The sequence below is a fragment of the Malaclemys terrapin genome, chromosome 13 (genome assembly GCF_027887155.1).
Source record: "Malaclemys terrapin pileata isolate rMalTer1 chromosome 13, rMalTer1.hap1, whole genome shotgun sequence".
Classification (NCBI taxonomy): domain Eukaryota; kingdom Metazoa; phylum Chordata; order Testudines; family Emydidae; genus Malaclemys; species Malaclemys terrapin.
Genome location: NC_071517.1, coordinates 3108658 through 3135837, shown reverse-complemented (window position 1 = coordinate 3135837; position 27180 = coordinate 3108658). Strand labels below are relative to the sequence as shown.

The 27180-nt window shown below is 57.0% G+C and overlaps 3 protein-coding genes across 7 annotated transcripts; 2 read left to right on the top strand and 1 right to left on the bottom strand.

Moving 5' to 3' along the window:
* Positions 1-258: 258 nt before the first annotated feature.
* Positions 259-27180, top strand: PDE6G (phosphodiesterase 6G). Of its 4 annotated transcripts, none has more exons than XM_054047775.1 (4): positions 259-551; positions 25178-25381; positions 26270-26310; positions 27002-27180. In XM_054047775.1, exons 2-4 carry the CDS (start codon positions 25236-25238, stop codon positions 27076-27078), a joined length of 264 nt encoding a protein of 87 aa, XP_053903750.1. In that variant the 5' UTR covers positions 259-551; positions 25178-25235; the 3' UTR covers positions 27079-27180. The 4 variants fall into 4 exon arrangements, with proteins under 4 accessions (XP_053903750.1, XP_053903749.1, XP_053903751.1 ...); XM_054047774.1 differs by lacking the exon at positions 259-551 and adding an exon at positions 1907-2192; XM_054047776.1 differs by lacking the exon at positions 259-551 and adding an exon at positions 20591-20838.
* On the top strand, positions 2248-15213 carry OXLD1 (oxidoreductase like domain containing 1). Of its 2 annotated transcripts, XM_054047771.1 has the most exons (3): positions 2248-4913; positions 12274-12347; positions 14475-15213. In XM_054047771.1, the coding sequence occupies exons 1-3, from the start codon at positions 4886-4888 to the stop codon at positions 14952-14954; spliced, it is 582 nt and encodes a 193-aa protein (XP_053903746.1). In that variant the 5' UTR covers positions 2248-4885; the 3' UTR covers positions 14955-15213. The 2 variants fall into 2 exon arrangements, with proteins under 2 accessions (XP_053903746.1, XP_053903747.1); XM_054047772.1 differs by lacking the exons at positions 2248-4913; positions 12274-12347 and adding an exon at positions 13613-13691.
* On the bottom strand, positions 7754-13418 carry CCDC137 (coiled-coil domain containing 137). The gene is made up of 6 exons (XM_054047769.1): positions 13319-13418; positions 12135-12265; positions 11514-11724; positions 10748-10830; positions 9018-9097; positions 7754-8712 (listed from the first exon to the last, which is right to left on the bottom strand). The coding sequence occupies exons 1-6, from the start codon at positions 13381-13383 to the stop codon at positions 8500-8502; spliced, it is 783 nt and encodes a 260-aa protein (XP_053903744.1). The 5' UTR covers positions 13384-13418; the 3' UTR covers positions 7754-8499.

Below are 27180 nucleotides of genomic sequence, written 5' to 3'. Positions count from 1 at the left end.
TGCCAGTGTACATTGGGCTATCTGCTCAGAGACCGTGTCCCGGTTACTGAGTAACCCTGGGGGCAAAGGCTGAGAGAAGAGCTGAAGGCACGCTCAGAAGTGGGGCTGGGCAGGGCCCCCCCGGCAGTGAGACCGGCCCGGAGGGGTCGGGGGCAGCTGGTCTGTAAAGGAAAGGCACAAAGCCGGGCAGGGGGCTGCTCTCCTCTTGGCCACCATTTGAGCCTCTGGCTTTCCCTTCCCTGCCTCCTGCAGGTTAGTTGCAGCTCAGGGTTTATAGTGGGACAGCCCCCTCGCCCTGCAGCCGTTCCTGTAGCCCCAGCAGCCCTGGCAGGAGCGCAGGCCCTTCCGCGTCTCCCCAGGGCTCTGCCCGGCCCCGCTTGCTGGGGCGGATGGTTGTGCTCAGGGGGTGGGGTAGGTTGGAACTAACCCCACGATCTGCACCACAAGCCCAGCAGTGGGAGTTGGTGGGTTTCCCGCGGTTCTGAGCCACGGGGCGCAGGATTCGCTCAGCAGGGGCAGCCCCTGGGCCCACTGGGTCAGGCTCTGTAAAGGTGAGAGGGGCGCGGGTGACAGGGTCACAGATCTCACGCTCAGGTCCCTCCTCCAGCGGGGACGTGGTGCGACACTGTGTGGCATCACTCAGCAGCCCCTCTTCCCCGCCCCTCTTCTCTCTCTGCTTAGCGCTCACTCCCGCTTTCTTCTCTGGACTGCGCCACACGGGGCTGCTTTGTTTTCTGTGCACTCGGAAATCCTGAACCAGACTCAGCCCAGGCCCCACGTGACCCCAGGGGCCCTGCTCTAACCACCCTGCAGGGGCTGGGAGCCAGGGCCCCACGGATTTCTGGATCCCCCTTTCCGAAAGCCCAGATCTGAGTCAATAACCAGCTGACGGCACCCAGCTAAACCCTCCAGGCCGGCAAGCAAACCGGGCTAGTGGACCTGTGCCCCTGCATTGCCCACCCCGGAGTGACCCACACATCCCGCCTCACCCCCAGCCCCATGGGGGAAGGGCAGAAAATGGGAAGGGGGGAGGATTTGGCAGTTATCAGTGGCTCTGGTAACATATTAACAGCCCAGAGCTGGGAAAGGCCATAGGTCGGTTGCCTGGTGCAGGCTGCCCTGGACCCACCTGGGCTAGTTTGCAAGGACACCGATTTCCCAGCCTCACGGATCCCGCAGCTGGGGAACCGAACCGTGCCCTGCGAGCCAGCCGCCGCTGCAGCACGGCTCCGTTCCCCACCGCTACCCAGCCTCCAGCTCTGCGAGGTGCACGCCAGGCGAGGCCCCGGGCCCAGCCCGAAGGCTCACGAGGGGGCTGCCATGGGAGTGCCCCAGCCCTGCGCCCCAGCCAGCTGGTGTTTACCAGGCACCTCGCCAGCAGCATGGGGGTAGCCAAGCAACGAGTGTGTGTTTAAGCTCCTTGTGGCCACGAGCTGGCCTCATAAACAAACCACGCTGGCCTTTCCAACAGCCCATCCAGGGAGCGCAAAGGGCAGAGGGGACGGGAAACCCAGCTGCCTCCAGCACTCGCAAGCGCTTGCCTTTCATGCCATGGGCGGCGTTCGTGGTACTGTTTATGTCCCTCCACCCTGAGCCACGCAAAGCCAGATCTCAGCCAAGACACCCAGCTGGGGCTGAGCGTGGGACTGGGACCGGGCCCAGCGGGGGGCCGAGCCCTCCTGGCCGGGGGGGCCTTGGCTAACGTCTAGGACGGGCGTCCGGGGGTAGAGAGCCCTGCTCGGTGCAAGGAGCCCGCTGCGGGTACTTTAGTTGACGCCAGCTTCCAACCGTTGCTATTAGCCAGTCCCTTCTCTGCCAGGCCCAGCCTGGGGGCTGCTCAGGACAGGCGGAAGTGACGGACCAGAGCGTCGGGGGTAAATACAGCGAGGGTGGGGGTAACCGGCGCTCTCCAGATGGGTCTGACTAGCCCAGCGGGGTTCGACCTGCAGCGGCTGCCTGGGGAGGGCTCGGGCTGACGTGGGCTGTGTCTACGCTTGAGACGCTCCGTGCGTAGGGCTAGGTTGGCAGCTCCGGCTCTCAGGGGGTGGATTTTTCAGGGGAGATCAGCGCTCAGAGGCTCCCACGCTGGCTACTGCCCAGCCCGTTGTTTCCTGGGCACGGAGATCAGCGCTTTGTCCTGCCTGCCCTTGGGCTCCCTGGGCTGCCAGCAGACGACTCGGGGCTGCCAGCAGGTGAGGTGTGTGAACAGTACGGCTCCTCTCGCGCCTGGCAGGCAGGGCTCGCTCTGTTCATTCCGCCGGCCGCGGGGGCTGTGCCCAGCTGACGCAGACCCTGGCCGTGCCCTCTCGCGTGGCACAGACGGCTCCGGCCGCGCGCCTGGCCGCCTGGGGCTCGGAAGGGAAGGGAGTAAACAATGAGCCAGCTGGCTGAGGGGCTCGTCCGGCCGCCCTGCCTGTGCTGAGAGCCTGGTCTCTGGGCGTCTCAGACAGCACAGCCCAGGGGCTATCTGCATAGCGCTGGGCAGGTCAGCTGCAGCCAGTGACAGCCCGGGCTCGCGGCCAGTGGGGCTTTGCTTCATACCCAATCCCCTGGACATGATGGGCAGAGTGAGGGGCACAGGGGAACGACCCCAGTAATGACAGGCGAGGCCCCGTCCAAGGCGGCAGGGAAGTGCTGGCTCTAGTGCGAAAATGCCAACCAGAGATGGGGATTTTCCCTCCGGGTTCTCAGCGTGTGGCCAACGCTGAAGATTAGCCCACAGACCTGGCCGCTTTCACCGCCCGCTGCTCTTCCGGAATGTAACTAAGGTCCTGAAGCCACTGGTGGGTCTCAGTCCAGCTCCAAGGGCCCGTCCTAGGGAAACCTGGGCAGTAGCTGGCACCCCGTTGGCACAGCTGAGATGTCAGGGTCCAGCAAGGCCATTGCAGAGCGCGGCTGCAGAGACCAAAGGTCACCCCCATGGTGGACAGCTGTGGCTCCAAGCAGACTTGGCTTTTGGTGTTATGCAGTGCTTGGGTAAAAATCACAGCTCTTGAACGTAAGCTCTTGTTGCTTGAATGCAAAGGACAACGCAGCTATGTGGATTCCACTCGCCCCTGCAGCTGGGCCCTGCGGCGCTGGGCACAACCCGCTTTATCCAGCCTGTATCTGTTGGGCGACAGAGGACGCCAGTCGGCAGGCCTGTCCGCCCAGCACCTTCCACCAGCATTGAATTTCTGTTTGAAAGAAAACCCAAGAATGGAGTGACGCGATGCTGTCGTCAGAGCCAGCCAGACCCAGGCAGACAGGGGCTGCGGAGCAGATCAACACCAACAGGAAATCTTTTGTGCAAACACCGCGAGCAAAGCCAAAGTGACACTCCGCTGGTCGGCGGAACAGCCCTGCCTTTGTCCAGGTGCAGCAGGTGAAGCAAATTGGCTTCTAGCGACTCCCCTTGCCAAGAGGGACCCCTGCTGTGGAATCCACCACAACAGGGGCGGGAGCTCAGTGCCCCCACTGCCTGGCTCTGGGCCAGTGCCCACGCTTTGGATTCTTTCCTTATATCCTTGGTTGCTGTTGGAGGAGAAAGTGGGTCAGCGGGCGAGTGAATTGGCCGGTCCCAAGGTGGCTGGCAGAGCGTACCCCATGGGCACCTGCTATTGGGGTCCACAGCTTTTCATTCACATTGGGCAACCCCTGCTGGAGGATCTCGGGGTACGTCCCCGGAACACCTCTGCACCGGGCCATGCAATTCCCCCCACCCCCGAGCTCTTTTGCCAGAGCCACCGACTTCCAGAGCATTATCAGGAAACCTGGCGTGAGCTGAGAGCCCCACGAGCAAGGCAGCTGCACGCCAGCCTGCCAAGGGAACGCAGGCTGCTCTCAGGGGGGCCCGTTCCCAGCCGTCCCCGCCAGGCTGGCTCTGCTTCTGCACTAACTGCCTTTGGAGGAGCAGCAAGGGCTGCAGCAAGTTCCATCTCCCCTGGGGCTCCCTGTAATTGTTCCCAGTGAACTCAGCCCGGCATCGGGCTCTTTGTTTGCACCTGGTACAAACACCTGCAGCGGCCGGGGCTGGGGGAGGGGCCCTTCCGCTTCACCCAGGGTTTGCAGAGGAAAGCAGGACAGACACCTGCCCAGCACAGAGCAAGCCCTGCGATCCATGGAGCTGCTGCCCGAGCCAGGCAGGCCCTCCCCGGCACGGCGGAGCCAGGGTGCTAAAGCCCCAGGGACTGTATTCGCTCAAGGGCCCTTGCTCGCTGTGGGCCTCCTGCAGTGCAGCGGTAAGGTTTGCAGAGGTATCAACGTCCCTACATAAAACCATGCATGGAAATGCACCGAGCAGGGAGCTAGGCCGACGCATGCAGGGAATGAGGGGCTTCTATGGAGTGGTGCGTGCAGGGAGCCCAGGAGCCGAAGGGGGATGCACCAAGCCTTCACTTCCAAGAGCACAAGCACCGGGCGCTAACTGAACTGTTCCCAGCTGACACAAGCCCTGTGTCTGGACAGGGCGCGTCACACGACAGCCAAATTCTAGAGCTGCATTAGACACGGGAAAAAACTCTCTTTCAATGAACCCTGGTGAAACCTCCCCAAAGGCCCAACAAGAACGGAGCTGGCTGGTCCCGATCAGTCAAATGACCCTGGAAAAGTGAGGAAACCAGCCGTCACGTAGGGCGAACGCTCCACTGGTGTGGGAAACGTCAGGTGTATCGCAGGCGTCCTGTGGATCCAGCTCGGGGTCGGGGCCCTCCATGGAGCTGGGCACAGGAACTCCCGCAGCCAAGGGCGAGTCCCTGCCCCAAAGAGCTTCCAACCCCGGTAGTAACAGAGCCGGGGCCTACGCCAACCTGATTACAGAACAAGCCCCACCTGAGGGGCCCGGACACTGCCTTATAAAGGGCAGAAGGTGGCTGCAGCGGAGAGGGAGAGCCTGGCTTGAGTGGGGATGAAGCCCAGCTGTGGGGGAGAACCAGGTAGGCTGCTCAGCGCAGGGAGGCCTGGGAGAGACCCGGCTTAAGCAGGGAAGAGACTGGGGAGAATGTAAGAGGCTTAGTAGGAAGTGGCCCAGGGAAAGCAGAAGACCTAGCTCTGGACTACAGGGGCTGGGGCTAAAGCCCAGAGTTTGGGGGTGGGGGGGAACTCTTGCAGGGGGGGCTGCAAGCTGAGCCCTGAAGGCAGACTGAGGAATAGCCCAGAGAGGGCGGGAGGGAGAGGTTTGGTTGTGGTAGACCGGTTGGGACACTTGGTTTGGACAGTGGTGACCGCGGAAGGGGGGGACTGAAGATGGTGACCCAGCTGAGTCACGGGAGATCCCCGCGGTGCTGCGGGGGGGGGAGGGAGAGCTGCTCTGCCACAGCTGGTCACTGCAATGGAGCAGGGCAGGGGGCAGTCACCTGGGGGGTGTCCCAGCCCTCAGCAAAGAGAGACACAGAGCAGGGGCTGGATCAGCTGGAGCCAGGCGTGTGGGGCCTCTCACTGGGCTCCCGAGCACGCTGGCCCAGCACCTTTGCCAAGTCCCCATGATGACACAGGAGGCAGCTGCCAGATTTTCATCTTGCTGACTTGGGGACGGGTGCCCCACCCTGCTGGGCTGCAGGGCAGGGCTGAGTGCACGGCCCAGGAGCTCAGCCCAGAGAGCGAGACAAACCGGCAGGGGCAGGGGGAAGATGTTTCCCACTCCGGCGGCTTCGCCAGCCTGAGCTATGGAAGTAGCGGGGGCCTGGCCGGCCCAGGCCATGGCCAAAGAACACTGCCCAGGAGAGCGGAGTTTGGCGCAGGGGCTCGGTGGGCCCGATACAGGGAGGTGCCAAGTGCCCTCTGCTCGCCAACCCCACCCTGCCATAATCCTCCCGCCGCCCAGGTGGCTGCAGGGCCGGTTGGATTCCCCCAGCCGGTTCCGTCACAAACAGCTGCTGTGCCAGCAGCCCTCTGTGCTCGGCCTGACGTGCCAACCTCCGGGGCCATAGATCCGCCCAGCAGCCAGGTTCTGCTCCTTCCGGCTGGCTACGCCCTGGGCTGGGGTGCAGCACGCTGCCCGGGCTCAGGGGAACCTGGGGCAGTTTCAAGCCCATGAACCGTGGTCTGGAGAATGGCAGAGTGGGGCAGAGAGTGAACGTGGGTGGAAGGGGGGCAGCTGCTGGGCTACCTTACCTGGCAATGCTACCTCAGGAGGTGGGTTGGGGGCACTAGGCTGGTTACATAGGGCTTGGAGCAGGCAGACCCAGAGCCCCAGTACATACACCCAGCACCCCACGGGGCAGGGATTAATATTCCTTCCTGCCCCCCGTCTCCAGGCCCAGGCTGGCTCCGGGTTATGCTGGCAGAGGCTTCACCCACAACCCTTTGCAGGCTGTGCCAGGGTAGAACGTGAGCCTCCCGCCGGCCAGGGAAGGTCACTGAGGTCGGGCTGGGAGTGGGGGCAAGGGGCTGAGCCCCGGAGCTGATCTGTCTCTGTGGGGCGGGGCTGGCAGTGCCCAGGCCTGTGATTAGCGCATCAGGAAAGAGCCTGACCCTCACCAGCCATAATTACCCCTTGGAAAGACGTGTGGAGTGAGTGGAGTGCGGCTCATGTCCCAGCACAAGGCCCCAGCGTCTGTTCAAACAAACAGGGGCTGCTCTCCTTGGTGGAGTGTGTCTGGGGGACAAATGGGGGGACCCTCAGCAGGGACCAGTCCAGGGCAGCCTGATGTCTGGCCCAGCAAACATCAAGACACCCAACAGCTTAGCCTCTGCCCCCCAAACAAGCTGCCACTCGCCTCCCCCGGGGGCACTGGAGCTCCTGGCCTCAAGAACGGGATCCACTCTCTAACGCCATGGTGTGGGGGTAGAGGAGCCCCAGCCCTGCTGAATGCAGACAGAGTTCTCTGCTCAGCCTCGCCACCCTGCTCCTGCAAGGGGTGCAAGGGAGCTGGGATGGGGGAGGCTCAATGGTTAGAAAGGGAGGATCCCAGGGGAACTAAAAGCTGTTAAAACTGATGGGGAACCCCCTCAGGGACCAGGGAGGTGAGGGCTGGGAATGGCATGTGTGTAGGACCTACTCAAAACAGTGGCTTGCTGAGGAAATGCCCCAAAGCTGTTCTCTTCCCCATCTCTCCGGCTGGGAGCAGAGGTGCTGGGTCTCTCCGGCTGGGAGCAGAGGTGCTGGGTAAGGGGACCCCAGCCTCAGCGACAGGCAGAAGCTGCGGGAGGAGCGTCCAGCACGGAGGCAGACAGAGGGCTCAGGAGCAGCTGAGGCAGGAACTCTGCCCGACCTGGGGCAGGGTTTGGATGGGGGCCCCCCTTGTGCGTGCAGACAGGCCTGCAGGGGGCAGGCCAAAGACATGCTGCCCTGTCTAGCACCACCCCGGGACGGTCAGACCACACCCTGCCTAAGGGAATCCCAACTCAAACCCTGGTTTTCTCCAGAGCACATGGGGAAACTGAGGCACAGGCACACACAGCCCACCAGTTGCCCAGCAAGGCGGCAAAGAGAGCCTAGGAGTCCTGAGTTTCAAACAGCGACTTTAGCGCACGGTCAATCTGCCTCGGGCTATGGAACAAGCCGTGCACCTAGCGGGAGCTGCAGCGATGGGCGCAGTATCCATGTGATAGTCTCCCCTTGCTCGAGGCCGGCAGTCATACCCACGTTGGGGAATGCAGGTCAAGGGGAGGGGGCCAGTGGCTTGGCTAGCCAGGGCATGCTGCTGGGTGCAGACTGCCACCTGCCGGGGAGTCGTTGCTATTGCAGGGCAGGGAAGGAAGCAGATCCCTGCTCCGGGATTAGGGGCAGGAAAGGTGGGTTCAAAGGGGTGAAGAAATGCGGGGGAGATTTCCGTTCGTTTTCCTGCTGTTTATTCAGTTTGCTCCTTCAGCCAAACATTCCCAAGCTGCGGCTGGCAGGAGCAGCCTGCCGGCTCTGCGGCCACCCCGGGGGCCTGCCCTGCGTGTGCCCCCTGAGGGTGAGGTGCTCAGGGACACAAACAGGCCGCTCAGTGCGAGTGTTTCGTATCAGCCGGTTCAGCACCTCTGGGCGCCGGCCCAGTGAGCTCCCCCGGCTGAGAAGGCAGGCGGCACTTGGAAAGCAGCAGGGATACATGGCCACGAATAGGGTTTTCCAGCGCCTCCCTTTACCCTTCCTTCCGCACAGAGCCCAAGCCATGGCGCTGTGCCTGCCTCCAGTCTCTGGGCTGGGCCTGCGAGCGACAAGGAGCGGATCCCAAAGACTGGGTCTGGGGGCTGGAGTGACCTGCACCCTCCCGTCCCAGGTGGTTCTGCTCCGGCAGGAAGGGGGCAGAGCAGAGTTCTGGGGCCTGATGCAGCATGTGCACTAGGTGAGGGGCTGGCTGCTGTGGGTGCTTGGCTAAGAGCCTTGTGCTCCACACACTGCGGGAGGGGCTGTGAGATCCTGCCCTCCTGGGCCTGTGTCCTGGTGACTCAGTCAGACTGACTGGGGAGGGCTCCTCCCTCTACAGCAGATCCCTGGAACACCTGAGGACACCTCTCACCACATCAGCATCCCCACATGTACTGAGAGACCAAAGCCACGTCTCCGCCCCAGGACGGCACTGGCTGCCCGAGGGCTCACACTGGCGTCTCCTGCTTGTCCCCCGCGAGGCAGCTCTCAGGCGCCTGCTGCTGTCTGCGTTTCTTTAGGTTCCTGTAGGCCTGGATGACCCTCTCCCGCTCCTCCTCCACGATGCGCTGGCGAGCGAGGGACATGGGGGCAGCTTTGCAGGCAGGAGCCACGTGGCCAGGAGCCAGGAGAGCCGTCAGCAGGAGCTGCCTCGGACCAGCCTACAGAAATGGAAAGAGAGCCGCTGAGACTCGACACATTAAGGGACAGAGGGTCAATGCCAGGAACGGAGCCCACTGCAGAGGGGGCGCAGGGAGAAGGCACCTGCCAAAGGGCAGCAACTGATGCCAGGGGCTTCCAAGTCTCTACTGTCAAGAGGCCCCATGGTGCCAGCAGCTTGGTGCCACTCCGCTTTCGTCCTTCCGGAGAGCTGGCTTCATGTCCAGGGCCCTAGCAAGAGAGTTTGGCAACCCCATAACTTGCAAATTCTGCTCAGGGCTGAAATGAGATGGGAGCAACAGCTTACCTTCTCTTTGATTACCCCCTTTCTGGGCTTCACAGTAAGCGCTGGCGGCTGCATGGCGACCTCGCCAAACTGGACTGGATCTGAAAGGAAGGGGCAGAGGAGGAGACGGATGTTGCTCGAGATCTTGGACGTGGTGCGAGTGTAGCCCATAGCATTATTTTGCCAGCTATTCTATCCTACTAATCCAGCCAGCTGTATTAATTAATAGGTTTCGTTTTCTAAAATTAATCCATTTATTCTTATATTTTATCAGTATTAATTCCTTGGAATTTAGGGTGCGTTGAGACATGCGTTGCCTAATAATAGGCTTCTTGCATTTCAGCAAAACTTACCGGCCTGTCAGATCTGCTCTACAGCAAAAAGTAGAATTAGTTATGAATAGGTCAGCATAAAAGCTGGCAACCCTTGGCACCGATAAGAATGGTCCCTGAACATCGGGGAACTAAAGGGAGGAACTATCCACATCACATCACAGGTTTATCCGGCTTCTGCAACCGGTTGGTAACCACAGGGTACACCACAACTCGCGGCCATCAAGAGAGCCTAGATTGGCAGTTTTGGAGTGAGATAATCCTTATTAATATATTTAGAAAGTAAGTGTCATAATCCACTAACCTATAAGAGAAGGGTCCCCATAAATTTCTTAGGGTACAGAAATAAGATGTGGGTATAGTAGGTTGGGCCTATATTACATAGGGCAGGATCCTATAAAATACCTTGTAAGAGAGCTCTTAGTAAGTTAGGTTAGTTTTCACTCCTCTAAATTCTAAGCTCTTCACTCCTAGAGCTTCGGTGTCTCGGACTGCTTTTCATCTATCTATCTATCTTCTATCACATTGTCACCTCAGCTTGTGCAGCACAACTACTCAACGTTCCTAGCCATTGGGGAAGCCAGCACCATTGTGCAATCGGGCCTGCCAGAAGTGAGGCTGGTCCTTCACCTCCTATTACCGGGCTCTCGAGGAAGGGTGTGAGTATGTTAGGTTAAGGTACTTATAATAAAAATGTTACCCCCAGAAGTTTTGAAATTCTTTTACAGTTTTGCAGTTAAGTTTCATTGCATTCCTTATTTTTATGTTCATGGCAATAAAATGTTTATCAATTTGGTACTGTCCTCAGTGTATGCGTTCTTGCCAAGCACCCCCAGAGTCCTCTCCTAATACAGAACTCTCTGAGTTCTTAAACTCTGTAGTCTAAATTGGATAAAAACCTATAAATCTTCTGATTGAATGCGATCAGTGGCGAGCCATAAAAACTAACCCATCAAATTCAGGTCAACACGAGTCAGCAGAGACACCCAACAGCTCCCACCACCCCAAAGCTCTTTAAAGACCCAGTATGTACAGTGATTGCTATGGAAATGCAGCCGCCTCTGGGGAGAGCCGCTTTGAACAGCACTGCAGAACAGCCCAGCGCAGGGAGTGAAGCAGAATCCCAAGCTTAACAAGGATCTGCGGGCAGCATTTCGCGAGGCAGGCTGGAGGAAGTACTGCCCCATCAGCAAGCTATTGTCTGGGCCCCACAGTGTGTTCCCAGGAAGCTCCCTGGGCGTATGCAGCCCATCACAGAGCCAGGAAAATGAGGAGCCAAGGAAGCAAGGGAACTTGGGACCAAATTTCAGGTAACGCAAACCTCCTCTACACCCCTCCCCCCTGGGTATGGCGAAGGGCCAGGGCTCCATGTCCCAGCCCGGAGCCAGCACAGGACTGCCGATCCGTACCCGCTCCTACCTTGGAACAAGCTCTTCTCCAGCATCGCTGCTTTCTTCTCCTCTCGCTTCTTTCGCAGTTTCTCCAGTCGTTTATTCTGAAATCTAAGGATGCCAAGCCGGGTCATTTAGAGGGGACGGAGAGCTTGTTAATGAAAGGGTGCTGGGGGTGGGAGGAAGGGTGCTAACGCTCTGATTAGAACAGTCCCATCTGCAGGATTTAAACCTGACTCAGACTGACTGCGAGCTTCCGGGGCAGGGGGCGTCTCTTACTACTTGTGTGTGCAGCACCTTGCGCACCGAAGGCCCCTGATCTTTAACCTGACACTATCCCTTTAAGAGCTGAACTCCACTCCCTCACCCCAGGGGTACACCCCCCACCCCAGCCTTCTGGGTATCACGCAGGTGCAGCAGCCTCCTCAGAGCGGGTCTGCACAGGCTGCCCTGCGTGAACTCAGTACCAGCTGCTGGATGGCTGATGATGGACGATGCTACCCCCAGGAGGGAAAGTTCCTGTACTGGCCCCAGGGGGAGGATAGGACCCGTCTCTGCCATGGCTGGTGTCAGTTAATTGCTCCCTCTGGGGACTGGCTTGGTCTCCTCCCCTCCCCTCAGTAATGCAACTCCAGTGCCAACAAGATAAGCAGCGATTTCTGAAGGCAGAAGCGGATTCTGCATTTGCTGCTCAGGCAAGCCCCTGCTGCAGCCACTAGGCGCCGTGACTGGGCCCCACGCAGCAACATCGGAGCATTCCCTTGGCCTCCGCATGAGCTAACCCCCAGACCTACTCCTTCTTCTTCTGTGACTTCTGCGGGGCCGGCTCCTCAGTCTCAGGCTCGCGCTGCAGCTGGTTTTTGGTAAGGAACAGGACATGCTGGGTCTCCTGCTCCATGCGCTGGATGTAAGCCGACACCGACTCTTGCTTCCGCCTCTTGAACTTGGGCACGGGAATATCACCCTGGGCTGCAGGATCTGGGGCCGCAGGTTTCCTTTTGCTCACTGTAGCCAAGATCATAACAGCATTTGCCAGAGGAAGGGAGAAGAAAAATCTGTGGGCTCTGGGAATTTGGAACTCAGATTTTTTTCGTTCCTAAGAAGAGCTGTAAACCCTCCTGTGTCAGAGCACGAGACAACTGTCAATGGACATGGGGTAGGAGGAACAGTACCTGGTGGCAGATTATGCCAGAACTGCCTCCAACAGGGTGTCTGCTACTTGCTGGTACTGGCCACCACTGGAACCAGGATATTCAATGGGAGGGACCTATGGTCTGATCCCCTGTGGTGGGGCCATGTCCCATTTTCAGTGAAGTCAACGTAAGCAGTGTAAACTAGGCCTAGTCTGTGTGTGGTGGGATCTTTCAGTTAATCTTTGAGTTAATAAGGTAGGTCCCGGGGAGGCTGGCCTTTACCTGCTTTCCTTCTCTTCTTGCTCTTGGGGTTTTTCATCTCCTCTCTGCTCTTCATAAGCTCCCGGAGCCGATAGGGGATTTCCTGCTCATCAAGATGTTTGGGCTTTGAGTTGGTTTTCTTTTTCTCTTGGCTGAAAAGGAAGAGACGTACCGAGGTCAGAAGCCGGGGACAGGGAAAGGTGCAGAACTCACTGCTGCAGCACGGACAGCCAGGTAAATGGGAGGCAGGGTCTGAGCTGAGAGACAGGCCCAGTATCCACCTGACCGTCCCTCTTCTCGCTGAGACAAGGCGGGTGAGGTAATATGTTTTAGTGGACCAGCTTTTGTTGAAGAAAGAGACAAACTTTTGAGCTTACAGAGCTCTGCACTAGGTTTAAAACACACAGCCAACCTGTGGAACTCCTTGCCAGAGGATGTTGTGGAGGCCAAGACTATAACAGAGTTCAAAAAAGAACCAGCCCAGTTCCTGGAGGATAGGTCCATCAATGGCTATTAGCCAGGATGGGCAGGCATGGTGTCTCTAGCCTCTGTTTGCCAGAAGCTGAGTATGGGCGACAGGGGATGGATCACTTGATGATCACCTGTTCTGTTCATTCCCTCTGGGGCACCTGGCATTGGCCACTGTCGGCAGACAGGATACTGGCCTAGATGGACCTTTGGTCTGACCCACTATGGCCGTTCTTACGCCTGTGTAAGCTCGACAGCTTGTCTCTCTCTCACCAACAGAAGCTGGGCCAACAAAAGATATTACCTTCCCCTCCCTTGTCTCTCTCCTATCCTGGGCCCAACAGCTACACAACACTGCACCCCTCTTCTCAGGGGCTGGACGGGGGTGTTGCCTTACCGGCCGGTAAAACAAGAGTCCCACATTCACGACACGTGGCGGGGACAGGGGTGTAGTGGCTGCCCGGAGGCAGATTCCCAAGGCAAGGCCCAGAGCGGGCGATGGCATCCCAGGGCGATAAGGCGGCGCCAGTCGCACACTTCAGAGGCTGGCTGCAGGCGCCACTGGAGGGGGGGAGGGTGTCCACTAGCCCAGCGCGATGGGCCGCCTTAAGGCCGAGGGAAGGGACCAGGCGCCGCGGTGACAGGCGCAGCAGATCGGCCGCCCCCGCAGAGCCCGTGGGACCCGGAGGGGACCCCCCCGCATCGAGCCCAGATACCGAGCCCGGGGCGGCACCGACCTGCCCTTGCGCGGCTGCCCCCGAGCACCGCGGCCCGAAGGACCCGGCGCCGCCCGTTTGCCCATCGGGACTGAGAGCCACGTGCGCCTCCCAGTCCTCCTCGTGCCTGACTGCCCCCGCTTCCGGCTCACCCCGGAGCCCCGCCCCTCCAATCCCCTTCTCCCATTGGCCCGCGTGCCCAGGGACCGCCCCCCTCCGCAACTATTGGTTCGCGCTGAGCGGACCCGCTGCGGCTATTGGCTGAGGAAGCTGCTGGTTATGCGGAGGCGAGGGGGGTTGTCAGGGCGTCGCGGCCGGGATGTTACTACAGGGGGCGGCTCGGTGCGGCCGGGGCCTGGCGGGGCGGAGCAGCGCGGCCGGGGCCTGTCCCCAGGTGAGCACCGGGGCTGGTCCGGGGGCTGGGGTTAGAGCGGGGGGGCTGTATGGGGGAGGGGGTTGTATGGGGGAGGGGAAGGAGGCTGTTTGGGGGAGGAGGGTTGCAGCAGGGGGGCTGTATGGGGGAGGGGAAGGAGGCTGGTTGGGGGGCTGTATGGGGGAGGAGGCTGTATGGGGGGAGGGGAAGGAGGTTGGTTGGGGGGCTGTATGGGGGAGGAGGCTGGTTGGGGGGAGGGGAAGGAGGCTGGTTGGGGGGCTGGGGTTAGAGCAGGGGGGGCTGTATGTGGGGAGGGGAAGGAGGCTGGTTGGGGGGCTGGGGTTAGAGCGGGGGGGGCTGTATGGGGAGGGGGCTGTATGAGGGGGAGGGGAAGGAGGCTGGTTGGGGGGCTGTATGGGGGAGGAGGCTGTATGGGGGGAGGGGAAGGAGGCTGTTTGGGGGAGGAGGGTTGGAGCAGGGAGGCTGTATGTGGGGAGGGGAAGGAGGCTGGTTGGGGACGGAGGGATCTCCTGCCTGTATTTGGACCCATCTCCTCCATCCCCAATACGGGGTTATCGAGTGCACTTGGTGGACCGAATCCTGCTTTTCTCCCTGCACCCGAGCTGCTCCTGGGGCGCTGTGAGGGAGGCTGCAGCCTTGCGCGCTGCTGGGCCCACCCCAGGGGCCGTGTGGATAGTCCCATTGGCGCAGATGGCCATCAGAACGATGGACCAGACCCGGTTGTGCGGAGCCCTCGGCGTGTGACCGTTCGATATCTCTTGTAAGTTTGTTATTAATTGCCAGGTAAATCTACAACTCTTCAGGTGCACGGAGCGCTGGAGACTGCAGAGATGTGGGTTTCCTTTCTGGGACGGGCTCCCTCGCAGAGACCACCTGAAAAGCTGCTTCTGCAGCATTCGGAGCTTTTCCGTGGACCTGACAAAAGCAGATTTTAGCCACCATCTAAGCCATTCGGACACCCGAGGAGATGGCTCTCAGACTGATCCCCAGCAGAGCGACGGAGAGCCCTGCGCTGCGGGGGGCTCAGAGCCTTTGAAAGACACAAAGCCCCCCTTTTCCAAGCACCCAACGCTGCTTCCCCCCACTAACTGCTGTATGAGTGGCTGCCACAACTGCGTTTGGATTGCATATGTAGAGGAGCTGCAGAAACACTACCAGGATGGGGGGGAACAGGCCTTAGCAGCTGTGGAAAAGCACATAGACGATGAGAACATTAAAATGATTTTAAAGATGGAAATCAGATTCCGCATGAAGAAAGACTGATGCTCACAGCCTGCACTGCATGGCTCCTCTTCTCCCGTGGCACTACAAACTCCAGAGAGAGAGCGAGCCCAGATTTATTTATTGTCCCTTCTCCAAAAAGGCTCCTCATTTAACATCGTTTGTCCATCTCCTTTTAAGCTCGAGAACCCAGTTTGACGACCAGTTGGTAAAGGATTGCCATTATTTATTGGTATGAGTTACAGTACTTGGCGGAAATTCGGTGAGAATAAATTCATACCCGTGTGCTTAAAAATGGGAACCTCTTCTAGGCCTGCCTCTCTGTTCTGGGCTTGTGCAACGCCTACCGTGACGGGGCCCTGGCCCGTGACTTGGGCTCCTAGCTGCTGCTACTTCACGTTTTGTCTCACGCTTACTCCAGTGGAGTCGCTCCTGACGCACGCTGCTTTAAGAGTGTTTGTTTAACATCTAGACCGGCTGCCCCCACTTCCGGCTGATCCCGGAGCCCCGCCCCCTCCCCAAAGGGGACTAAGAATTCAGCACCCAAATCCCACATTCTCTGGGCGTTTAAGTCCCTTAGCCCTCTTTAAAACCCCTGCTGTAGACTAGATAAATAGTCCTTTCTCCCCCCTGATGCACGGCCAGCTGGGCTCCCCTCCGGATCCTCAGCACGGCTGCCTCACCCAGCTGCTTGGTGGCTGGAGGTGAAGAGCCTAGTGCATAACCGCCGATTCCCTGGGAGCCCTTTAGAACCACCCTGTTTGCTGTGTCTTTCTACACTTGTTAGAGGCTTCAGCATGTTGTAAGCACTTGTTGTTGAGGCTTTCTGGCATGTCGGCCCCTCAGATGGGGTTGGCTGCCAGAGCCCAGTGTTTCTTCTCCGAGGAGGCTCGCTGGGGTTTGTAACCTGTCCCATCCTCCTCCTGAGGAAATGGCTTTTCCTGTGGGCAGTGGGATTTGCTGGCCCACTGGGCTCAGAGGTGACTATTCAGCGTGGGTCCCTGTCCTTGCACAAGGGGGTTTCAGCAGCTACCAAGCAATGGCACCAGCCTTCTGCCATGCTGCTCGTTCTGGTTAACCCTTGATGGCTGCAGCTGACTTTTGGCACCCCAGCCTAGTCGGGGCAAAGTCCCCAGTCCGGGCGGTGAGCGCGTGGATTTTATCTCCATCTTGGATGGATGAAGTGTGTACGTTAGACCATTGACTGCAGATGGGATAAACTGCAAGGAGAAAGCTGGATCTGCTTGTGTTAGCAACGCGGCAGAACCTTGCTGAGCCACACTAAACCGGAGACCCTTTGTATCCCTTCGCAGCAAAGATTAATACCGGCGCTCTAGCGCGGCCGCCTGAGCCTGCACTGATGATCTAGTCTGCACTCTGCCAGCCTTGCTAGCGCTTAGTAAAGGGAAGCTACACTGGTCCACACGATTAAAACCCTGTTCACCAGGCAGTGCCCTCACTTTGTTGGCTCTTTAGTGAGTTTGCTCCCTCACCTGTTACTTTGCAGCTGGTTGTGAGAATGGGGGAGGCTCCCTCGCGTGAAGAAACAGCAACTGGGGTTTCTCTTCTCTTCCTGGAGGGGAGAGGGAACTCCTTCTGGAGAGGTGGCTGTGTCCATCCCACCCTCTTCTGGTCAGACATTCTCACTGCAGTAGAACCAGGGGGCAGAGTGTATAAATCAGCGGCTGATTGTGGGTCCCCTTTCAGTTCTGTAAGGGGGTGATAGATCCCTAGTGACACTCTGGACCTGGAGATCTCCCCCCAAAACATCTCAGTTGAGTCCAGTGCACTGAACAGCCTGGCTTAGCTCTGAATTGTGAGATGAGAACGTAACATTTATTTCCCTGGGCTGGAGGTTTCCTTGCTTGTTAGAGAGATAAGAACGGCCGTACTGGGTCAGACCAAAGGTCCATCCAGTCCAGTATCCTGTCTACTGACAGTGGCCAATGCCGGGTGCCCCAGAGGGAGTGAACAGGACAGGTAATGATCAAGTGATCTCTCTCCTGCCATCCATCTCCACCCTCTGACAAACAGTCGAGGGACACCCTTCCTTACCATCCTGGCTAATAGCCATTAATGGACTTAACCTTCATGAATTTAACCGGTTCTCTTTTAAACCCTGTTCTAGTCCTAGCCTTCACAACCTCCTCAGGCAAGGAGTTCCACAAGTTGACTGTGCGCTGTGTGAAGAACTTCCTTGTATTTGTTTTAAACCTGCTGCCTATTAATTTCATTTGGTGACCCCTAGTTCTTGTATTATGGGAATAAGTAAATAACCTTTCCTTATCTACTTTCTCCACATCACTCATGATTTTATATACCTCTATCATATCCCCCCTTAGTCTCCTCTTTTCCAAGCTGAACAGTCCTAGCCTCTTTAATCTCTCCTCATATGGAATCCTTTCCAAACTCCTAATCATTTTAGTTGCCTTTCTCTGAACCTTTTCTAGTGCCAGTATATCTTTTTTGAGAGGAGACCACCACATCTGTACGCAGTATTCAAGATGTGTGTGTACCATCGATTTATATAAGGGCAATAAGATATTCTCAGTCTTATTCTCTATCCCCTTTTTAATGATTCCTAACATCCTGTTTGCTTTTTTGCCCGCCTCTGCACACTGTGTGGACATCTTCAGAGAACTATCCACGATGACTCCAAGATCTTTTTCCTGATTCATTGTAGCTAAATTAGCCCCCATCATATCGTATGTATAGTTGGGGTTATTTTTTCCAATGTGCATGACTTGACATTTAGCCACATTACATTTCAATAAACAGCAAAAGGCAACTTGGGGGATTTTACAATCAAAACTGCAGCTGAGTGCAGAGCTGGAGTGCTGGGCTTTGCTGAATAGGGGCTTGCAGCCGTGCGATGGGATGTTGGGCTCTCTCACCAAGAGCAGGGGTAATCCGCGTTTGCATGGGGGACCTGCAGTGAAAACCCAGGTAGTGTCAGAGGTCAGTGCTGGGCCGTTGCCCCAGTGTGGTGCTAGGGAGCTCTGTGCTGCTGTGGGTGCAGGTTTTTGAAGTGGGATCTAAAACCAGCCTGCTGACTGCTCAAGTTGGTAAAGGTCTTAGGTCAGTGTGCGATTTTTAGCTGGGGAGTCCCGCTCCGATTGAGGTGTGAACAATTGCCTGCTGCCTCCTTAAATCCACCCTGTTGCTTCCACTGCATGCAGAGACTTCGCTGTCTCCTCTGAGAATGGTTCGCTGGCAAATGGCTGTGGTGCTCCTCCCCTAGATGTGGCTGCATTTCAGGGATTTGTGCATCTGTGAAGGGAACGCGCACTGTATGAATGGAGGAGGATGGTGGAGAGTCTGTTCCCTGCCTCCGGGAGACACAGCACAGAAGGCATAGCCTGGCATGCAAGGGGCATGGGTGGCTTTGAAGCTACATTTGTGCCTCGGGGCTGCTGTGGTGGTCAAAATGGCGCAGGCATAAATAAGAGCCGCTGCAGGGCTGCTCTATTTTGCAGCACCTTCCAAGAGCTGCCCAGTGGCTGCTGTGCCATCTGGCGCAGCCCAGAAGCTCTGTAGTGTGTGGAGCCCCACCTCCTGTACCACTCCTGGCAGGGCAGCTGCCCCAGAGCTGCCTGGGGTGGTGCAGTGCTTTGCACTGATAGAATTTCCTGCCGCACCTGGCCCCACGGATCTGCTCCGCCTCCACATGCACCCTGGAGTGGTGTAGAGGGGCTGCGGAGGAATCTGTTCCGCATTCTTTGTGCTAAATGCCAGCATTTTTCTCCCATTTGCTAAGGGGTCTGTGTCAGAAAGCACCAGCCCCCCTACAACTCTGACCGCCAGAGCAGTGCCCTTGCTGTGCTTGGCTGCAGAGTCTGAGATTCTCAATGAAGTCTTGACGGAAACCAACCCCCCCCCCCCCCCCCAGCTGCTGAATCTGGCGAAATGAAGTCGGGTGCCGCTAAGACCTGCTAGCTGTTTAGCAGTGTGCACTCCTAAAACTCAAGATGGAATCAATAATTAACAGGGGTCCTTGTCTTCATCAGAAAAGTACCCAGTTCAGCTGGTGTCCTTAAAACAGTCCTGGATTCGCATAATCCTATTTGCTGAAGCCTGACTAATTGTAATTAGTGGAAGGGCCTGAAGCTCAATTAAAGTGTACTGAGATTATGCCTTTTTATAATTACTTTAGTGCCAGGGGATTAGCTTTGGAATGATACTCATCCAGCGGACAAACTGGGGCTTCCACAGGAAACCTGGGCCAAGAAATTGAGCAGGGATCAGAAGAAGTACTTTTTTTAATACTTGATAGTCAGTTGACCCCTAGGACTCCCTGTCACAGATATTTATTGTCAACTGGGGCCAACACCTTAGCAGTGGTCAGAAAAGGATTAGACAGTCCTATGGAGAATAGGGAACATCTGCCGTGACAGTAGATGGGATTAAAATAAGGAAGGGATAACCACTCTCATGCTTCACTACTCAGGGATAGGAAGAAACTTCCCCAGTGGACAGATAAGGAATAACCTGCCCATTATGTAGCCTCTTGTGCCTTCCTCTGAAGCACCCTAGCAGTGGCCACAAGGACCCTTTCTTCTGCTCCACTCTGGCAATTCCCAGGTTTCTAAGAATACCAAACAGCAAATGACCCAGCAGTAACGCCCGCCCCTTGCATTAGTACCCAAGGCCAGCATTTGCAAAGGTAGGCACCCGAATCCATGCTTGGTTGCTAAGTAACTAGTCTGATTTTTCTAAGTGGCTCGGGGCCCTGTGGCTTCCATTGACTTCATCGGCACAGGGGGGGTTCTTACAGCTTTGCTAGCCTCGGCCAGGAGGATGCTGTCAGATGAGGTAGCATGCCAGAGTCCCAGGCCCTTGGTGACCTCACTGCTTTTCAAGATCGGACAGCAGCTTGGGATCCATATGGGCTGAATCTGGGGCCCATCCCTCGTTATCATGGGGTTTTCTGTCTCGTAAGAACCTCAGGGCAGGGACTTCGTCTCCTGGTTTGTTTGTCACACATTAATTGCACTATATCCGCTATTAATGAATGTCTTTGCTCAGCTTGTGTGCTCCTTGGACTGTCTGATGAATACACATGCATGCAGCACCTAGTGCAATGGGCCGGGATCCATGGGTGGGCCCTCTAACCATATGGCAATACACATAATGAGTCAGAAGGGAAATGTCATGTGCCCATAGGCCGAGCTTGGTGAACACTGCAAAGATCTGGGCCCGCTTTCTGAGCTCCGTTGCAGTCGCTTTGCACGGTCTTCTAACAAATGTGGTTCATGGCAGGGGCGTTCTGAGAATCGGCCCATTTGACCCCAATATTGCAGATTTGTGCAAAGCACATTTTAAATTGGCAGCTGGGACAGCGGGTTCTGAAAGGGCCAGTCGAGGATCCTGCGCTCAGTCTAGCTCTGCTGTCTGGGATATTTGTGACAGCCGAGTTGCAGGCTGAAGTCTGCTCATGAGAACTCCCGGGTCGTTGATTGCCAGCCAGGGATCTCCCAACAACAAGCTTCTAAACTGAAGAGGAGGCAAAATCCAGCCGATAAATTATTTGCTAGGAATTGTTCTACCCCAAACACACCACTACACACTGAAATACTGCGCAGAGCCAGAGAGACGAGCAAATGCCCCTCTGGGACAATAAAATACACAGTCAAACGGGCGGGAGCGGACAGTGTGTAACGATAGCATTACCCCAACGCCCTCTCTCTCACCCACATGCTCCTCTCCTCCACCCCGACCGATGTACATACCATTAGAAATGAGATCAGCTTACCCATTTCTAAAGGAAGGGTCATAATCCTATTAGCCAGGAGCAGAATAAACCCACCCACCCGCAAGAACCATCCAGAGTGTCGTCTATAGGACACGGATCCATCGCGGAGTGTCAGAGGTGGCTGGGGCTAGTGCCAGCCCAGTGCAGCTGGCCCTGTGAAACAGCTGCAGCGGGGTAAGTAATCCCCACTGCTTTCAATACACCGAGTGTAGCTGTTCTTCAGCGTCTCACGTAAGAGGCCTGTGCTCCAGCCTTCGTCTCGCTCACGTCCCTGTCTCGGTCTACTTCTGCCACCTGCGTGAGACTGTACTTCTTTCCTTGGTCTTTAAAATCCTACTTGGTCCCTCCGCTGTGCTCTGAGGGGCGAAGGGGGTCGTTACTCTAGGCCGGGGGGCCGTTAGCCGATGCGGGGCAGATTCGAATCTTATCAGACTGTTGGCATGAACTGGTCCAAGATAGCTAGTCTGGACAGGCACCGAAGAACCAAACTAGATAATAGCTGGGGTGCTCCAAGCTGTCCTCGTATTTCCAGCCTGCTGAAGGAGCCGCCGAGTGCCCGTAGCAAACCTCTGGGCAGCTCGGTCCGTTTCCAAAGGCTCAGGACTGGAGTTGGTCACGATGGGTGAATTTTCAAAGAAAAACTTTAAAACGTGAATTTTATGGGATTCTTTTTAACTGGAATGTTTTGGGTTTTTGCTCTTTCCCCTTTTCCAGTTGCGAAGTGGGGTGGGTGGATCCTGGAAACAGCGCTGGAGGAGGGGGGGGGGTCATAGAAAATTTCAGAGAGAAGGGAAAAAGGCTGGTTTTGTTGAAAACTGTTTTGAAAGAGAGAGTGTTGACCGGCCGCTCGGATTGGTGCCGCTCTGGGGATTTGCAGAGGAGGCAGGATACACAAATCTGTCCAGTTATTGTTTGCAGGAGTTTTTTCCTCTGGCTTGCTGTGGATTAGGTGCTGAGGGCCTGCTCCAAAGCCCCTGAGTTGAGGGCAAGACTCCCACTGCCTTCAGTGGCTGGGGATCAGTCCCCAAATGTTTCTGAGACACTAGTTAAACTAAAGCCTTACTAGAGAGGGGACCTGCAACAGCTGCTGACCCTGGTCCCGATCCTCCAAACAGGCACGTGTTGCCCTATTGCCCGGGAGACTGCTTAATAGATTACACCTATGCTTAACTTTATTATTTGCCTTGCAATAGCACCTAGCGGCCCTCGGCCAGATCAGAGCCCCAGTGAGCTAGGGGCCGCACAGCACACGCAGCCTAGTCTGAATGCGCCAGCCAGCCAGCGGGGTAGAGAGCACGGTGAAGTGACGTAATCAAGATATGGTAAAGGCAAGGCTAGAATCCAAGTCTCCTGACTCGCAGCCCCGGGTCCCTTTCCAGCCTGGCAGACCAGCCCAGCCCCGCACTGAGAGGCGTTGGTAACGGAAGGGAATGCCCCTGATTACAGAACACCGAGTGGGGTGAAGGGGATGCTTTGCCGTTGGAGAAGCCGGGAGGACAGTCTTTCGAAGGGGCAGCGTTTGGGAACGGCACAGGTGGCTGTGTCGGGGATCACTGAAATCCCTCCCAGGTAAGGGGCTGTATAACCGCACTCTCTGTTGAAGACCCAAGCTTCATTGGAGGCACCTCCTAACTCCTCATCATTTATCCACCAGAAATAAACCATAGGGGCTAGACGCTGGCCTCTCGATGCCCAGGGGCTAGTAGGCTATTGAGTAGCCGGGGAGGGCTGCTTGCGGGGTAGCATACTAGCCCACGGGCTTTGGGAGACCAGCATCTGGCCTTTAAAAACCCATTTCTCCTTTCACAAGTTATATATATGCCTTGCTACATCGCCTGTGGTTTTACTGGGGAGTGACTGGAACGGGCGATGCTTTGCTTGTTTCGCCCCGGAACGGAGACGTTTCTTGGGGCCGGAAGACTGACACTGCTGCAGAAACCATTAGAAACAATGGAGTGATAGTAATTTACCAACCGCGAGCATTCAAGAAACCATGAGTCAGCGCCCTCCCCTCTCCAGAAAATACAAGATTGGCTTAAAAAAAAATCATGAGAGGGTTTTTTCCATTATTTCTCTGGTCTCTAGGGTTTGCGTTCCATAGGCCACTGCTAGAAAATTACTACGCTGAAATCCCTGCGTAATGGCATGATGCAGGGGGCCTGGGGCTTTAAGAAAAACACCAGCTCTGAGACTTGTGATAAAATCATGAGAGCTGGCAACCTGCAGGTGAGTTTGGGTTCCCAGGTACAATCAGGCCGGACGCTAAGGCCGGAGGAGAAGTCATGGATGCTGCACTCCCCCCAGTTATTCCGGTCTCGTGTTTCACAGGAACTAATAGTGAAAGCGCTGTGTCCCACCCAGCTACTGGTAAAAGAACAGCATTAAGGCTGGCGAGAGGAGTGCAGGAACCCACAAACTGGCAGGCTGGACGAGAGCAGGGATCCATCTACGCCGGTGGCCAGACCCAGCTTTTTCAGAACATTTCCCCCCCCCTCCACCCCCAGGCAATTCTAGGATAACATTTCCACCTACTCCTTTCAAAGGTCAGTTCATGGCCTGAACCATGAAGGGCTAGGGCCCTTCCAAACTTTGGGTAGGGGGGAGGTTGTGTTTAACTCACGGATGTTTTCATTACCCATAGAAGTGTTCAGCCTTTCTGTGGGTCCAGCTAAACTTGTGGCCTCAATGGTGTCTTGTGGCAATGAGTTCTGCAGGATAACTGGGCCCTGTGTAAACTTTTTCCTCATATTGGTTTTAAATCTGCTGCTTTTTCACTGGTTGAGTGGCCTCTTCTTGTGCTCTGAAGGATACATTGAAATCACCTACCTGCCTTCTCTCTCCAGTCATTATGTTGTATTCTTTCATCGTGTCCCTTTATATTTATCTCCTAACAGCTCTGTCCTTTCCCTCAAAAGCTAGAAAATGCCAGAATTAAGCTTGCCCGTGTAACCTTAATTCTGCCCTTGGTGGGTGTGCATTGTGGGACAGTCTCATTACATGATCAAACTCTCTCTCGACTAGGCAATTTTCACAGCCCAAGAGAAGGGAAATGCAACCAGCAGCATCCACAGTGAACTGTCTCCGAGAGCTCATTTTAAATGCTAATCTCGCGACGCGTTATCTGTAGACCTGGATCTCTGTCTTTTGGAATATATATGACTTTTAGCTCAAGTGGGGCCCAATAACTCCTGTGCTTGCAGCAGCCCATATTGACATGTGCTGGATCAGCGCCCTGGAGCACAGACTTCAGGGCCTGCAGTCCCAGGGAGAAAGGACCTGTTTTGTCCTTGCGAATGCACAGTTTAAAACAAGCCAGCAGGGACATTTCAGTCCCCCGCAGGTGCTGCTCCCGTCCTTGTTAACACGCTGGGGCACGTTATCTGCGTGTGACCCCAGGGCTTTCTGAACACTAACCGGCGGGAAGAGACCTCTGCACAGTGCTGGGCCCAGCAGCCGAGCTGACCTTGCATGCTCAGATCTTCCCTTTGCCAGGACACCAGCATGCCAGCTGCTCCCAGCACCCAGTGTCAGAAGCAATAACAGCACCCCGCAAAGAGCCTCCCAGATTCATTCAGCCCTCTCTGCCCCCAGGTTCCCGCCAGGCCTGGAATGAGAGTCGGGATGGTGGAGGTCGGGGGAGAAGGAGCAAACGGTTGGAACTGCCGGGATTTGCTGTTTAAAGAAATAGACGCTAAAGCCCCCGCTTTGTCCCATGTCAATGTCCTTGCAGTAATGAGCTTAGAGCTGGCTGAGCTCAGCTAATTCCAAGGTTGCAGGAGCTTTTCTTCTGCAGCAGGGGTGGGGGCCTGGCAAGTGGGTCACCGAGCCATGGAACGGAGCCCTGGCCCCCTCTGGGCGGGTGAGTGGCTAAAGCTTTCGTTTAAAAGGCATGGGAGGGGTCTGCGTCCCACTCCCTAGCTAGCCAGCACTGTTCTTGGCCTCTTGTATGCACCAGCTCCCTGGGCGGGAGGGCCAGAGCTGACTGGGGGTTGGCCACCCAGCTCCCATTCGTTCCCAGGAGCTGGGCAGCTACAGCCCCTTGCGGGCACTGAAAATCTCCATCCAGGGTCACGGGTGGGGATTGCTCCGCACCAGAAAGTGCATCCCCCTGCCCCACGAGCGAAAGCGGTAACAGGCTGTCAGTGAGTGAGTCAGCCACTAGAGGGAGGTGTGATCCCATGCACCACCCATCTTGCACCCAGATTCCCTGCTCCCAGGAGCGAGCAGCCTTGGGTGACCCACACCTGCTGGGGTGCTGCTGCGTCCCCCCTCTAGCAGCAGCTGGGTTGAGGGGCCTGCTGCTACACCCTGGGCTAAGGGGGGTGGGTCTAGTTCAGGCACAGAGACTTGGGCATCTAGATCCCTTCCAGCTGCCGCTAGCCCACCCAGGAAGGCAGTAGTACGTTTGCATTGATGGCCTGTCTCAGCAGGCATCGTGGGTCACCATCGCCTTGCTCCCCTCACGTGGCCAATTCTCTTTCCTTCTTTCTGCCTCCAAACGTGTGACTTGTAGGGAGAAGCCGGACCTGGAGCCGGGGGACTGCACCAGCAGCTGACACCCCACCACAGCCATGAGCCTGGAGCCCCCAAAACTGGAGATCAAGTCGGCCACCAGGGTGACTGGAGGGCCAGTCACCCCCAGGAAAGGGCCCCCCAAATTCAAGCAGAGGCAAACCAGGCAGTTCAAGAGCAAGCCACCCAAGAAGGGGACCCAAGGGTGAGCACGTAGGGTGGGAGTGCTGCTCTCGCAGAGTCTGGTCTCCCTGTACTGGTGAGCAGGCAGTCCCCGGAAGATGCTAGCCCAGGGGCTCAGTGCACCGCCAGCCCCTTCTGGCCAGGACTAACCTCTGGGCCTGGGCTCTGCCCCCCAGCTGTAACAGCTGCAACCCCTGAGCATTTAATCCCCAGAGAGCTCGGGGGCGGGGCAGTCTCACAGCAGAGCCCTGCCCCCATCCACTCCCCTCCCCCCCCCCCCCGAACAGTGTCTTTAGGGGAACCCATGTGAGGCTAGAGGGGACTCGAGCGGGTCGGGGTGGCAGGACAGCCCAACAATGCGGATGGAGGGGAGCCACTGGCAACAGAGCAGAGAGACCTTGGTGGGGGCTTTAACAAAGAGAAAGGAGTGCCCCAAACAGCAGCGAAATGAGAGGAGACCACCCATTGCACCGAGAACCAGAGTCGTGAAGGTCATCTCACCCCTATCGCCCGTTCACTGACCACGTCCAGGGAGACGCAGCCAGCTGCGGGCTCAGCAGTTCATGCAGGACACCGCAGCAGTGGGATTCTGCAGGCCTCTGCAGAGCAGACTGGGCGTCAGGTCTTTGGCAAAGGCTCCACGCCCGGAGTGAACTGCCTAGAGCTCAGTTCTCTCTTAGGGGACAAAACCACAGCCACCCTACGGTGCTGGGCAATGGGCTCTTTCAAGGCTGGGTTTCTGGCCAGTAAGCCAGCGAGGGGTATTTGCTGGAGAGGATCCCTCTGTCCAGCCTCTCGTCCCACACCCCTCCATGCAGAGCTGGGTGTCACAGCTGGCTAGGGGTGGGCAGGGATGCTCCCGGCTGAGCCCAGGGCAGGGAGAGTGATGTAATGGTGTCTCTCCTTGCAGGTTCGGTGATGACATCCCTGGCATGGAGGGTCTGGGAACAGGTAACCGAGCAGCTGGTGCTTGACTGGTTTGGAAATAGGGAATGTGTTGCACATGAAAGGGAGAGATTAACGTCGGGGGCCAGGCCGCCCTCACCCCGCTCTGCAGAGGCACCTCAGCCCTGGGGAGAGGCTCACAGCTGTGCAGATATCGAACCCCCTCTGCATTTCCACCACAGCTTGTGCTGGACTCTTCCCCCACTCCCCCCCCCCCCCCCCCCCCGCTCAGCCCTGACCTGCAGCTTCCCACCCCCTTGGTCCCCTTCGGAGAAGTGGCTGCCAGCTGAGCCCTGGCTGGGTTTGCTGTGGATAAATGGAACCAGGAGGGACTGCACATGGGTCAGTTTCACATATGGCCTAAAGCAGGACTTGAACTTGTGCCTTAATTCCCTTTGCAGGCCCCATCCCTCCCCCTTTGCAGGCCCCATTCCCCCTGCACCAGAGAATGAACTTCCAGAATAAAGGCAGAGTGCCCGGGGGAGAGCTCTGCCCTGGGTAAACAGCGCCCAGCCCCAGGGCACCGATCTCCACTGGACAGGCAGGACGCGCTGGCATGGAACGAGCGAACTGGGACTAGGGGCGCCCAGAGCAGGGACAATGCCAAGCAGCAGTGCTGGGGAGAGCGCTTTGCCCAGACAGAAGCCAGACTCTGTCTCACGCTGACACCTGCCTCTCTCTGGTTTTCCCCTTTCAGACATCACCGTGATTTGCCCCTGGGAAGCTTTCAGTCACCTGGAACTCCACGAGCTGGCACAGTACGGCATCATCTAGCCAGCCCTGAGCGTGTGTCTCATGGCAGCCCTCGGATTGTCACTATTTATACAGAGGGGGCTGCAGCGCTTTCGCTGCTAGTGACCAGACCAGCCTGAACAA